This window comes from Fringilla coelebs (genome assembly GCF_963513975.1).
Source record: "Fringilla coelebs genome assembly, chromosome: 22".
In the NCBI taxonomy this organism is placed as follows: Eukaryota; Metazoa; Chordata; class Aves; order Passeriformes; family Fringillidae; genus Fringilla; species Fringilla coelebs.
Genome location: NC_140048.1, coordinates 7,128,190 through 7,141,754, shown reverse-complemented (window position 1 = coordinate 7,141,754; position 13,565 = coordinate 7,128,190). Strand labels below are relative to the sequence as shown.

Genomic DNA, 13,565 nt, shown 5'->3' with positions numbered 1-13,565 from the left:
GACCCCGAGGACAGCCGGGGCACACTCGTTTGTCACCTGCTAACGTGACAGGAGAGCGACACCGAATAATCCCCCCGCCCTCCGCGACCTTGCAGAGGCGGCTTTAGGGGATGGGGAATGCCGAGACTCCAGGGGCGCACACACCTGATGAACACTCATCAAAAAAGCAGCAAAACGCTCTTCCTAGAGACGCTTAATTAATTTTTCACCCCCGGGAAGCAGAGGCGGCTTTAGGGGACGGAGAATGCCGAGACTCCAGGGCCGCACACACCTGACGAGCACTCATCAAAAAGCAGCAAAACGCTTTTCCTAGACACGCTTAATTAATTTTTCACCCGGGGCGGGAGCAGAGCGCTGCTCGGAGCCGGGATGCGCGGCACACCGCACGCCTCCGTCCCGGCACGGTCTCGGGGGCCGGACCGGCTCCTCCCCCGGTACCGCCCCGGTACCGCCCCGGTCCCGCCCCGGTCCCTCCCATCCCTCCCGTCCCTCCCATCCCCGCCGCCGCCGCCGCCGCCGCGCTGGCTCCGAGGGGCGCGGGTAGGTGCGGGCGCGGCGGGGTCGGGCCGGGGGCGCTGCGGAGGGACCGGGGAGCCCGGGGAGGGACCGGCACCGCCATCGGGACCGGCACCGGGGCTCCCGGGCAGCCGTGCGGGCGGCGGCCCCGAGCGAGCGGATACCGAGCGCCTTCCGGGGAGGGGACGGCGGGGAGCGGCTGTGCCGCCCCTGCGCGGGGCGCAGCCGGGCTCGTCCTCCTGCGCTCTGTCCCCGCTGTCCCCGAGGGTCTCAGCGGTGCCGAGGGGTGGTTGGATCCGTGGCAGAGGGGTTTGGGTGCTTCCCAGGGCTGTATGCCGCCCTGCCCCCGGCGCCGCAGCCCTGGTACCGGGTTACGGAGCCTGTGCCCGTGTGCCACCGCGGGCGGTGACACGGTGATCGATGCCCTGTGTGGCCACCGAGCTTCCCTCCGCCCCAGCACCGAGAGCTGTGCATTCTGCGGCCCCCAGACCCTCTGGGTTCGGGCTTGTTTATTGCCGCCAGGGCTTAGGATAAGCTTCGTCCTCGGGCAGGATGGGGTTAAGAGCGGAATGTGGCGCTTTGCTCGTCCGAGGGACACTTGGCAGACCTCTGGACACAGAGCATGTGTCCCTCATCCGAGGACAGTGGAATGAGCAGCATCTCTGTCAAACGAGCTGTTGTTGATGGGTCTGTGCTGTCCTCCTGCCAGTCATTCATGCAGGGAAAAGCACGTTCCAGCCTTGGTTTGTTTCCTGGTCTTTGAAAGGGAACAGCTTGGAGATGGCACTGGCACACAATGGGATCTCAGTTGAGGACAGCTAAACCATAATTTCTCCTGAAGTTATGTAATAGGCAGAGGGCATAAAACGCTCTGTCTGTTCTGTAGGGGCAGAGTTCTGTAAGTGCAGGGCTCTGTGTGTGCCACAGGAGGGGATGAGTGATCTTAACCCCACCTGGGAAGCCCCAGGGAGTGGGGCAGGTGTTTCTGTGGGCAGAGTGGTTTGGGGCAGGTACAAGCTTGGAGGAGCGCAGGGTTCACAGCCAGGGATTCCACAGCCCGGGGGAGGTGGCATTCAGGAGGGTGCAGACTGGCTGTGGTGGCTGGCAGCGCCCCAAAGGGGAATGAGGGGACATGGAGGTGTGGCAGCAGCAGGGCTTGGGGAGGCTCCAGGCCTGCCTGGCTCAGGTCTGAGCCTGCCCTGTGCCTGCTCCATGGCCAGGCTGCTCCGTGGCCAGGCTGCTCCGTGGCCAGGCTGCTCCGTGGCCAGGCTGCTCCGTGGCCAGGCTGCTCCATGGCCAGGCTGCTCCATGGCCTGGCTGCTCCATGGCCTGCCTGCTCCTGATCCTGGCTGCTCCATGGCCTGGCTGCTCCCATGTCCTGGCTGCTCCTGAGCCTGGCTGTTCCTGGTTCCTGACCATGTCCTGGAGCCCCCAGCCCGGCCCTGGCACATGGGTGGCCCCACAAGGAGCGGGGTGCTGACAGCATCCCCAGTGTGTCCATACAGGTCCTGCCTGAGGAGCACCCTGGGGAGGTGGAGGCCGTGTCCTCTGCTGTCCCAAGGTTCCTGTGGCTTAGTGTAAATTCCTGCTGCCTTACTGGGAGGTGTTCAGCCCCCTGTCTGTCTGTCCTCCTCAGCTTGCTGCTCTCCCGGCCATCGCCATGTCTCGGGGCTCCTCTGCTACCTCTGTGGATGACAAGACCCTGCTCCTGGAGTACCGATGCCACCCAGTGCGGCCGGAGCCCCCCAGCCCGACGTGTGTCCCTGGGAAGCGCAGCCCCACCACAGCTCCCAGTGCCACCCCGCTGTCACCCCTGGGCTCCCCCACCTTGGTCGAGCCCCGTCGCATCGTCCTCAGCACGCACAGCCCCGCCGCGCTGAAGGTGGGAACGCAGCAGCTCATCCCCAAAAGCTTGGCCGTCTCCTCCAAGCCCAAGAACAGCCCCTCCCGGCCCCAGAGCTTCGGGGCGAGCCGGGAACCCCTGAGCCCTGACCCGAAGCGGGCGGCCGTCCCCATCCTGGCGCCAGAGGGGGAGGATGAGGATGATGGCGGAGGGGCCCTCAAGCGCAACCTGAGGAACATGTCCTACCGCGCGGCCATGAAGGGGCCGGGGGCTGAGCTGGAGCCAGGCAAGGCCCCACCATCACTGAAACCCGTGTCTGAGGATGGCAGCGCCCTGCCTGACCGCAGCCCCGGCAGGAGCAAGGTGGGTTCAGCCCCCGCTGTCACCCCTGTCGGGCAGGGATGGGGTCCAGGTGGTGACGGAGGAGCTTCAGGGCCCACAGCTGCAGTCAGTTCTGGAGTTGGTTTGCTCAGCCTGGTGTCAGGACTGGTGCCTTGGGAAGCTCCATGTCACCAGCAGATGCTGCAGGTCCCTGGAGAGGCCGGGAATAGCTGACATGGTTTTCATGGGGAGTGGAGCTGGACGCTTGGCAGGCGGCTGCGGGATGTTTGCAGGGTGGGGCTGGCCGGGAGAGCGGCTCCAGTCGTACACAAACATGGGTGAAGCACGTCTGGGGAAAGGGAGACTCCAGAGCAGGCAAAGTCCAGGTGTGAGAGAGATTTGACAGCAGCAGTGCAAGTACAGAACAGCTCTGAGCGTGACCCTGGTTATATGGGAGGTGAAAGCTGAGTCACCTGGGTAAGGCAAACAGAGCCCACACAAAAGGCAGGCTGAAAGAACAGGGAGGTGTGGGCCAACTGGCACAGGTAACTCCCCCTTTTCCTGAAGGAGCTTTCCCAGGGCCTCAGAAGTGTGGTAACTACAGCAGGCTCTCCTCTTGCCCTTGCAGAAAACCCTCGGGCGGAAGCGGGTGCAGAAGCGTGGTGGCTCGTTCAAGGACCGTGAGTGCTCCTGTCCCCTGTCCCCTGTGCCTCAGCCAAGCAAATCCCTTCGAGGCTTTCCCCACTGTGCTGCTCCCTGCCCATGGCCCGGGGCCATGGCTTTTGTCTTTGCTGCCCCAGAGCAACAGCAGCATTGCTGCCCTGCTTTCCCATTCCTGGGGCTGAAAACGCTCCAGTTGCTGCCCTGCCCACAGATGGATGGCTCCCAGGGAAAATGGGAGAGCTGTGGGAGGCTGCTGGGAGCAGGAGCCGCTGGGTAATCGGTGCAGTGCAAAGTCCAACCTCATCAGGGAGGTTTTGGCCCGGAACTTGTGGCTCGTGGCCAACAGGGCAAGGCAGCCGTGGTGGGAAGAGAAGCCATGAGCTGGGAGAGGCTGCTGCGCTGTGCTGACCTCGTGTCTTGTCCTCTGCAGAGCCCCAGCTGTATCAGGAGATCCGTGAGAGAGGCCTGAACTCTGTGAGCCATGAGTCAGACGACGACTTGCTGGAGGAGGCCCTGCCGGAGGAGCCATCTCCTCTGGGCGCTGCTATCGTGGTGCAGAGCTACCGCCCGGCCCAGGTGACCTGGAGCCAGCTCCCAGAGGTAGGGGCAGCAGCCTGGGGGGTCTGAGAGCTCTGAGGGGATAATTCCACATCATTAGTACTTGCACTGGGCTGTTGTGGGCTGCCGGGGACACACAGGGTCTGCCCAGAGCTGCTGGTGCGGGTGGTGCTGCTGTGGTTGGCCTTCACCCACCGCTGAGGGAAGGCAGGTGCTCCTTGCTGGGCTTTCCCTGTGGGCTTTGGGGAGAGTAATCTTCATCCAGGGAATGGCAGCAGCTGCTGGGGGCTGGGGGGCCGGGGTGATGCTGCAGGTGATGCTGCAGGTGATGCTGCAGTGTGCCCGGAGCTCTGGGCCTTTTAGTTTGCGGAACCCGAAGCCCCAGGCGTAACCCTAACCCTAACCCTAGGCAGGGCAGCCAATCGGCCTAGGGTTAGGGCAGGTGCCAAGGAGAAAGCCCTCGAGGAGGCCAGGTTGTGGCAGTTTTGCGATGCCCCTGGGATGCCCTTTGCAGCTGCAGTGTGCCCGGAGCTCTGGGCCTTTTAGTTTGCGGAACCCTAACCCTAACCCTAACCCTAACCCTAGTCAGGGCAGCCAATCGGCCTAGGGTTAGGGCAGGTGCCAAGGAGAAAGCCCTCGAGGAGGCCAGGTTGTGGCAGTTTTGCGATGCCCCTGGGATGCCCTTTGCAGCTGCAGTGTGCCCGGAGCTCTGGGCCTTTTAGTTTGCGGAACCCTAACCCTAACCCTAACCCTAACCCTAGGCAGGGCAGCCAATCGGCCTAGGGTTAGGGCAGGTGCCAAGGAGAAAGCCCTCGAGGAGGCCAGGTTGTGGCAGTTTTGCGATGCCCCTGGGATGCCCTTTGCAGCTGCAGTGTGCCCGCAGCTCTGGGCCTTTTAGTTTGCGGAACCCTAACCCTAACCCTAACCCTAACCCTAACCCTAGGCAGGGCAGCCAATCGGCCTAGGGTTAGGGCAGGTGCCAAGGAGAAAGCCCTCGAGGAGGCCAGGTTGTGGCAGTTTTGCGATGCCCCTGGGATGCCCTTTGCAGCTGCAGTGTGCCCGGAGCTCTGGGCCTTTTAGTTTGCGGAACCCTAACCCTAACCCTAACCCTAACCCTAACCCTAGGCAGGGCAGCCAATCGGCCTAGGGTTAGGGCAGGTGCCAAGGAGAAAGCCCTCGAGGAGGCCAGGTTGTGGCAGTTTTGCGATGCCCCTGGGATGCCCTTTGCAGCTGCAGTGTGCCCGGAGCTCTGGGCCTTTTAGTTTGCGGAACCCTAACCCTAACCCTAACCCTAACCCTAACCCTAGGCAGGGCAGCCAATCGGCCTAGGGTTAGGGCAGGTGCCAAGGAGAAAGCCCTCGAGGAGGCCAGGTTGTGGCAGTTTTGCGATGCCCCTGGGATGCCCTTTGCAGCTGCAGTGTGCCCGGAGCTCTGGGCCTTTTAGTTTGCGGAACCCTAACCCTAACCCTAACCCTAACCCTAGGCAGGGCAGCCAATCGGCCTAGGGTTAGGGCAGGTGCCAAGGAGAAAGCCCTCGAGGAGGCCAGGTTGTGGCAGTTTTGCGATGCCCCTGGGATGCCCTTTGCAGCTGCAGTGTGCCCGGAGCTCTGGGCCTTTTAGTTTGCGGAACCCTAACCCTAACCCTAACCCTAGGCAGGGCAGCCAATCGGCCTAGGGTTAGGGCAGGTGCCAAGGAGAAAGCCCTCGAGGAGGCCAGGTTGTGGCAGTTTTGCGATGCCCCTGGGATGCCCTTTGCAGCTGCAGTGTGCCCGGAGCTCTGGGCCTTTTAGTTTGCGGAACCCTAACCCTAACCCTAACCCTAGGCAGGGCAGCCAATCGGCCTAGGGTTAGGGCAGGTGCCAAGGAGAAAGCCCTCGAGGAGGCCAGGTTGTGGCAGTTTTGCGATGCCCCTGGGATGCCCTTTGCAGCTGCAGTGTGCCCGGAGCTCTGGGCCTTTTAGTTTGCGGAACCCTAACCCTAACCCTAACCCTAACCCTAGGCAGGGCAGCCAATCGGCCTAGGGTTAGGGCAGGTGCCAAGGAGAAAGCCCTCGAGGAGGCCAGGTTGTGGCAGTTTTGCGATGCCCCTGGGATGCCCTTTGCAGCTGCAGTGTGCCCGGAGCTCTGGGCCTTTTAGTTTGCGGAACCCTAACCCTAACCCTAACCCTAACCCTAGGCAGGGCAGCCAATCGGCCTAGGGTTAGGGCAAGTGCCAAGGAGAAAGCCCTCGAGGAGGCCAGGTTGTGGCAGTTTTGCGATGCCCCTGGGATGCCCTTTGCAGCTGCAGTGTGCCCGGAGCTCTGGGCCTTTTAGTTTGCGGAACCCTAACCCTAACCCTAACCCTAACCCTAACCCTAGTCAGGGCAGCCAATCGGCCTAGGGTTAGGGCAGGTGCCAAGGAGAAAGCCCTCGAGGAGGCCAGGTTGTGGCAGTTTTGCGATGCCCCTGGGATGCCCTTTGCAGCTGCAGTGTGCCCGGAGCTCTGGGCCTTTTAGTTTGCGGAACCCTAACCCTAACCCTGACCCTAACCCTAGGCAGGGCAGCCAATCGGCCTAGGGTTAGGGCAGGTGCCAAGGAGAAAGCTCTCGAGGAGGCCAGGTTGTGGCAGTTTTGCGATGCCCCTGGGATGCCCTTTGCAGCTGCAGTGTGCCCGGAGCTCTGGGCCTTTTAGTTTGCGGAACCCTAAGCCTAACCCTAACCCTAACCCTAGGCAGGGCAGCCAATCGGCCTAGGGTTAGGGCAGGTGCCAAGGAGAAAGCCCTCGAGGAGGCCAGGTTGTGGCAGTTTTGCGATGCCCCTGGGATGCCCTTTGCAGCTGCAGTGTGCCCGGAGCTCTGGGCCTTTTAGTTTGCGGAACCCTAACCCTAACACTAACCCTAACCCTAACCCTAACCCTAGGCAGGGCAGCCAATCGGCCTAGGGTTAGGGCAGGTGCCAAGGAGAAAGCCCTCGAGGAGGCCAGGTTGTGGCAGTTTTGCGATGCCCCTGGGATGCCCTTTGCAGCTGCAGTGTGCCCGGAGCTCTGGGCCTTTTAGTTTGCGGAACCCTAACCCTAACCCTAACCCTAACCCTAGGCAGGGCAGCCAATCGGCCTAGGGTTAGGGCAGGTGCCAAGGAGAAAGCCCTCGAGGAGGCCAGGTTGTGGCAGTTTTGCGATGCCCCTGGGATGCCCTTTGCAGCTGCAGTGTGCCCGGAGCTCTGGGCCTTTTAGTTTGCGGAACCCTAACCCTAACCCTAACCCTAACCCTAACCCTAACCCTAGGCAGGGCAGCCAATCGGCCTAGGGTTAGGGCAGGTGCCAAGGAGAAAGCCCTCGAGGAGGCCAGGTTGTGGCAGTTTTGCGATGCCCCTGGGATGCCCTTTGCAGCTGCAGTGTGCCCGGAGCTCTGGGCCTTTTAGTTTGCGGAACCCTAACCCTAACCCTAACCCTAACCCTAACCCTAACCCTAGGCAGGGCAGCCAATCGGCCTAGGGTTAGGGCAGGTGCCAAGGAGAAAGCCCTCGAGGAGGCCAGGTTGTGGCAGTTTTGCGATGCCCCTGGGATGCCCTTTGCAGCTGCAGTGTGCCCGGAGCTCTGGGCCTTTTAGTTTGCGGAACCCTAACCCTAACCCTAACCCTAGGCAGGGCAGCCAATCGGCCTAGGGTTAGGGCAGGTGCCAAGGAGAAAGCCCTCGAGGAGGCCAGGTTGTGGCAGTTTTGCGATGCCCCTGGGATGCCCTTTGCAGCTGCAGTGTGCCCGGAGCTCTGGGCCTTTTAGTTTGCGGAACCCTAACCCTAACCCTAACCCTAACCCTAGGCAGGGCAGCCAATCGGCCTAGGGTTAGGGCAGGTGCCAAGGAGAAAGCCCTCGAGGAGGCCAGGTTGTGGCAGTTTTGCGATGCCCCTGGGTTGCCCTTTGCAGCTGCAGTGTGCCCGGAGCTCTGGGCCTTTTAGTTTGCGGAACCCTAACCCTAACCCTAACCCTAACCCTAGGCAGGGCAGCCAATCGGCCTAGGGTTAGGGCAGGTGCCAAGGAGAAAGCCCTCGAGGAGGCCAGGTTGTGGCAGTTTTGCGATGCCCCTGGGATGCCCTTTGCAGCTGCAGTGTGCCCGGAGCTCTGGGCCTTTTAGTTTGCGGAACCCTAACCCTAACCCTAACCCTAACCCTAGTCAGGGCAGCCAATCGGCCTAGGGTTAGGGCAGGTGCCAAGGAGAAAGCCCTCGAGGAGGCCAGGTTGTGGCAGTTTTGCGATGCCCCTGGGATGCCCTTTGCAGCTGCAGTGTGCCCGGAGCTCTGGGCCTTTTAGTTTGCGGAACCCTAACCCTAACCCTAACCCTAACCCTAGGCAGGGCAGCCAATCGGCCTAGGGTTAGGGCAGGTGCCAAGGAGAAAGCCCTCGAGGAGGCCAGGTTGTGGCAGTTTTGCGATGCCCCTGGGATGCCCTTTGCAGCTGCAGTGTGCCCGGAGCTCTGGGCCTTTTAGTTTGCGGAACCCTAACCCTAACCCTAACCCTAACCCTAACCCTAGGCAGGGCAGCCAATCAGCCTAGGGTTAGGGCAGGTGCCAAGGAGAAAGCCCTCGAGGAGGCCAGGTTGTGGCAGTTTTGCGATGCCCCTGGGATGCCCTTTGCAGCTGCAGTGTGCCCGGAGCTCTGGGCCTTTTAGTTTGCGGAACCCTAACCCTAACCCTAACCCTAACCCTAACCCTAGGCAGGGCAGCCAATCGGCCTAGGGTTAGGGCAGGTGCCAAGGAGAAAGCCCTCGAGGAGGCCAGGTTGTGGCAGTTTTGCGATGCCCCTGGGATGCCCTTTGCAGCTGCAGTGTGCCCGGAGCTCTGGGCCTTTTAGTTTGCGGAACCCTAACCCTAACCCTAACCCTAACCCTAACCCTAGGCAGGGCAGCCAATCGGCCTAGGGTTAGGGCAGGTGCCAAGGAGAAAGCTCTCGAGGAGGCCAGGTTGTGGCAGTTTTGCGATGCCCCTGGGATGCCCTTTGCAGCTGCAGTGTGCCCGGAGCTCTGGGCCTTTTAGTTTGCGGAACCCTAACCCTAACCCTAACCCTAACCCTAACCCTAGGCAGGGCAGCCAATCGGCCTAGGGTTAGGGCAGGTGCCAAGGAGAAAGCCCACAAGGAGGCCAGGTTGTGGCAGTTTTGCGATGCCCCTGGGATGCCCTTTGCAGCTGCAGTGTGCCCGGAGCTCTGGGCCTTTTAGTTTGCGGAACCCTAACCCTAACCCTAACCCTAACCCTAACCCTAGGCAGGGCAGCCAATCGGCCTAGGGTTAGGGCAGGTGCCAAGGAGAAAGCCCTCGAGGAGGCCAGGTTGTGGCAGTTTTGCGATGCCCCTGGGATGCCCTTTGCAGCTGCAGTGTGCCCGGAGCTCTGGGCCTTTTAGTTTGCGGAACCCTAACCCTAACCCTAACCCTAACCCTAACCCTAACCCTAACCCTAGGCAGGGCAGCCAATCGGCCTAGGGTTAGGGCAGGTGCCAAGGAGAAAGCCCACAAGGAGGCCAGGTTGTGGCAGTTTTGCGATGCCCCTGGGATGCCCTTTGCAGCTGCAGTGTGCCCGGAGCTCTGGGCCTTTTAGTTTGCGGAACCCTAACCCTAACACTAACCCTAACCCTAACCCTAACCCTAACCCTAGGCAGGGCAGCCAATCGGCCTAGGGTTAGGGCAGGTGCCAAGGAGAAAGCCCTCGAGGAGGCCAGGTTGTGGCAGTTTTGCGATGCCCCTGGGATGCCCTTTGCAGCTGCAGTGTGCCCGGAGCTCTGGGCCTTTTAGTTTGCGGAACCCTAACCCTAACCCTAACCCTAACCCTAACCCTAGGCAGGGCAGCCAATCGGCCTAGGGTTAGGGCAGGTGCCAAGGAGAAAGCCCTCGAGGAGGCCAGGTTGTGGCAGTTTTGCGATGCCCCTGGGATGCCCTTTGCAGCTGCAGTGTGCCCGGAGCTCTGGGCCTTTTAGTTTGCGGAACCCTAACCCTAACCCTAACCCTAACCCTAACCCTAGGCAGGGCAGCCAATCGGCCTAGGGTTAGGGCAGGTGCCAAGGAGAAAGCCCTCAAGGAGGCCAGGTTGTGGCAGTTTTGCGATGCCCCTGGGATGCCCTTTGCAGCTGCAGTGTGCCCGGAGCTCTGGGCCTTTTAGTTTGCGGAACCCTAACCCTAACCCTAACCCTAACCCTAACCCTAGGCAGGGCAGCCAATCGGCCTAGGGTTAGGGCAGGTGCCAAGGAGAAAGCCCTCGAGGAGGCCAGGTTGTGGCAGTTTTGCGATGCCCCTGGGATGCCCTTTGCAGCTGCAGTGTGCCCGGAGCTCTGGGCCTTTTAGTTTGCGGAACCCTAACCCTAACCCTAACCCTAACCCTAGGCAGGGCAGCCAATCGGCCTAGGGTTAGGGCAGGTGCCAAGGAGAAAGCCCTCGAGGAGGCCAGGTTGTGGCAGTTTTGCGATGCCCCTGGGATGCCCTTTGCAGCTGCAGTGTGCCCGGAGCTCTGGGCCTTTTAGTTTGCGGAACCCTAACCCTAACCCTAACCCTAACCCTAACCCTAACCCTAGGCAGGGCAGCCAATCGGCCTAGGGTTAGGGCAGGTGCCAAGGAGAAAGCCCTCGAGGAGGCCAGGTTGTGGCAGTTTTGCGATGCCCCTGGGATGCCCTTTGCAGCTGCAGTGTGCCCGGAGCTCTGGGCCTTTTAGTTTGCGGAACCCTAACCCTAACCCTAACCCTAACCCTAACCCTAACCCTAACCCTAACCCTAGGCAGGGCAGCCAATCGGCCTAGGGTTAGGGCAGGTGCCAAGGAGAAAGCCCTCGAGGAGGCCAGGTTGTGGCAGTTTTGCGATGCCCCTGGGATGCCCTTTGCAGCTGCAGTGTGCCCGGAGCTCTGGGCCTTTTAGTTTGCGGAACCCTAACCCTAACCCTAACCCTAACCCTAACCCTAACCCTAACCCTAGGCAGGGCAGCCAATCGGCCTAGGGTTAGGGCAGGTGCCAAGGAGAAAGCCCTCGAGGAGGCCAGGTTGTGGCAGTTTTGCGATGCCCCTGGGATGCCCTTTGCAGCTGCAGTGTGCCCGGAGCTCTGGGCCTTTTAGTTTGCGGAACCCTAACCCTAACCCTAGGCAGGGCAGCCAATCGGCCTAGGGTTAGGGCAGGTGCCAAGGAGAAAGCCCTCGAGGAGGCCAGGTTGTGGCAGTTTTGCGATGCCCCTGGGTTGCCCTTTGCAGCTGCAGTGTGCCCGGAGCTCTGGGCCTTTTAGTTTGCGGAACCCTAACCCTAACCCTAACCCTAACCCTAGGCAGGGCAGCCAATCGGCCTAGGGTTAGGGCAGGTGCCAAGGAGAAAGCCCTCGAGGAGGCCAGGTTGTGGCAGTTTTGCGATGCCCCTGGGATGCCCTTTGCAGCTGCAGTGTGCCCGGAGCTCTGGGCCTTTTAGTTTGCGGAACCCTAACCCTAACCCTAACCCTAACCCTAGTCAGGGCAGCCAATCGGCCTAGGGTTAGGGCAGGTGCCAAGGAGAAAGCCCTCGAGGAGGCCAGGTTGTGGCAGTTTTGCGATGCCCCTGGGATGCCCTTTGCAGCTGCAGTGTGCCCGGAGCTCTGGGCCTTTTAGTTTGCGGAACCCTAACCCTAACCCTAACCCTAACCCTAGGCAGGGCAGCCAATCGGCCTAGGGTTAGGGCAGGTGCCAAGGAGAAAGCCCTCGAGGAGGCCAGGTTGTGGCAGTTTTGCGATGCCCCTGGGATGCCCTTTGCAGCTGCAGTGTGCCCGGAGCTCTGGGCCTTTTAGTTTGCGGAACCCTAACCCTAACCCTAACCCTAACCCTAACCCTAGGCAGGGCAGCCAATCAGCCTAGGGTTAGGGCAGGTGCCAAGGAGAAAGCCCTCGAGGAGGCCAGGTTGTGGCAGTTTTGCGATGCCCCTGGGATGCCCTTTGCAGCTGCAGTGTGCCCGGAGCTCTGGGCCTTTTAGTTTGCGGAACCCTAACCCTAACCCTAACCCTAACCCTAACCCTAGGCAGGGCAGCCAATCGGCCTAGGGTTAGGGCAGGTGCCAAGGAGAAAGCCCTCGAGGAGGCCAGGTTGTGGCAGTTTTGCGATGCCCCTGGGATGCCCTTTGCAGCTGCAGTGTGCCCGGAGCTCTGGGCCTTTTAGTTTGCGGAACCCTAACCCTAACCCTAACCCTAACCCTAACCCTAGGCAGGGCAGCCAATCGGCCTAGGGTTAGGGCAGGTGCCAAGGAGAAAGCTCTCGAGGAGGCCAGGTTGTGGCAGTTTTGCGATGCCCCTGGGATGCCCTTTGCAGCTGCAGTGTGCCCGGAGCTCTGGGCCTTTTAGTTTGCGGAACCCTAACCCTAACCCTAACCCTAACCCTAACCCTAGGCAGGGCAGCCAATCGGCCTAGGGTTAGGGCAGGTGCCAAGGAGAAAGCCCTCGAGGAGGCCAGGTTGTGGCAGTTTTGCGATGCCCCTGGGATGCCCTTTGCAGCTGCAGTGTGCCCGGAGCTCTGGGCCTTTTAGTTTGCGGAACCCTAACCCTAACCCTAACCCTAACCCTAGGCAGGGCAGCCAATCGGCCTAGGGTTAGGGCAGGTGCCAAGGAGAAAGCCCTCGAGGAGGCCAGGTTGTGGCAGTTTTGCGATGCCCCTGGGATGCCCTTTGCAGCTGCAGTGTGCCCGGAGCTCTGGGCCTTTTAGTTTGCGGAACCCTAACCCTAACCCTAACCCTAACCCTAACCCTAACCCTAACCCTAGGCAGGGCAGCCAATCGGCCTAGGGTTAGGGCAGGTGCCAAGGAGAAAGCCCTCGAGGAGGCCAGGTTGTGGCAGTTTTGCGATGCCCCTGGGATGCCCTTTGCAGCTGCAGTGTGCCCGGAGCTCTGGGCCTTTTAGTTTGCGGAACCCTAACCCTAACCCTAACCCTAACCCTAACCCTAACCCTAGGCAGGGCAGCCAATCGGCCTAGGGTTAGGGCAGGTGCCAAGGAGAAAGCCCTCAGGAGGCCAGGTTGTGGCAGTTTTGCGATGCCCCTGGGATGCCCTTTGCAGCTGCAGTGTGCCCGGAGCTCTGGGCCTTTTAGTTTGCGGAACCCCTAACCCTAACCCTAACCCTAACCCTAGGCAGGGCAGCCAATCGGCCTAGGGTTAGGGCAGGTGCCAAGGAGAAAGCCCTCGAGGAGGCCAGGTTGTGGCAGTTTTGCGATGCCCCTGGGATGCCCTTTGCAGCTGCAGTGTGCCCGGAGCTCTGGGCCTTTTAGTTTGCGGAACCCTAACCCTAACCCTAACCCTAACCCTAACCCTAACCCTAGGCAGGGCAGCCAATCGGCCTAGGGTTAGGGCAGGTGCCAAGGAGAAAGCCCTCGAGGAGGCCAGGTTGTGGCAGTTTTGCGATGCCCCTGGGATGCCCTTTGCAGCTGCAGTGTGCCCGGAGCTCTGGGCCTTTTAGTTTGCGGAACCCTAACCCTAACCCTAACCCTAACCCTAACCCTAACCCTAACCCTAGGCAGGGCAGCCAATCGGCCTAGGGTTAGGGCAGGTGCCAAGGAGAAAGCCCTCGAGGAGGCCAGGTTGTGGCAGTTTTGCGATGCCCCTGGGATGCCCTTTGCAGCTGCAGTGTGCCCGGAGCTCTGGGCCTTTTAGTTTGCACAACCCTAACCCTAACCCTAACCCTAACCCTAGGCAGGGCAGCCAATCGGCCTAGGGTTA

The 13,565-nt window shown here is 61.2% G+C and overlaps 1 protein-coding gene across 2 annotated transcripts in view; it reads left to right on the top strand.

Annotated features, from left to right (window-relative positions):
• The first annotated feature begins 484 nt into the window (after positions 1-484).
• The window catches only part of ARHGEF16 (Rho guanine nucleotide exchange factor 16), a 40,175-nt gene continuing 27,094 nt past the window's right edge, over positions 485-13,565 (top strand). For both annotated transcript variants that reach the window (XM_084220032.1, XM_084220031.1), the window contains exons 1-4: positions 485-540; positions 2,153-2,722; positions 3,309-3,360; positions 3,774-3,943. In XM_084220032.1, coding sequence (XP_084076158.1) covers positions 2,177-2,722; positions 3,309-3,360; positions 3,774-3,943 — 768 coding nt within the window. In that variant the 5' untranslated portion in view covers positions 485-540; positions 2,153-2,176. The remainder of the gene's footprint in view (positions 541-2,152; positions 2,723-3,308; positions 3,361-3,773; positions 3,944-13,565) is intronic.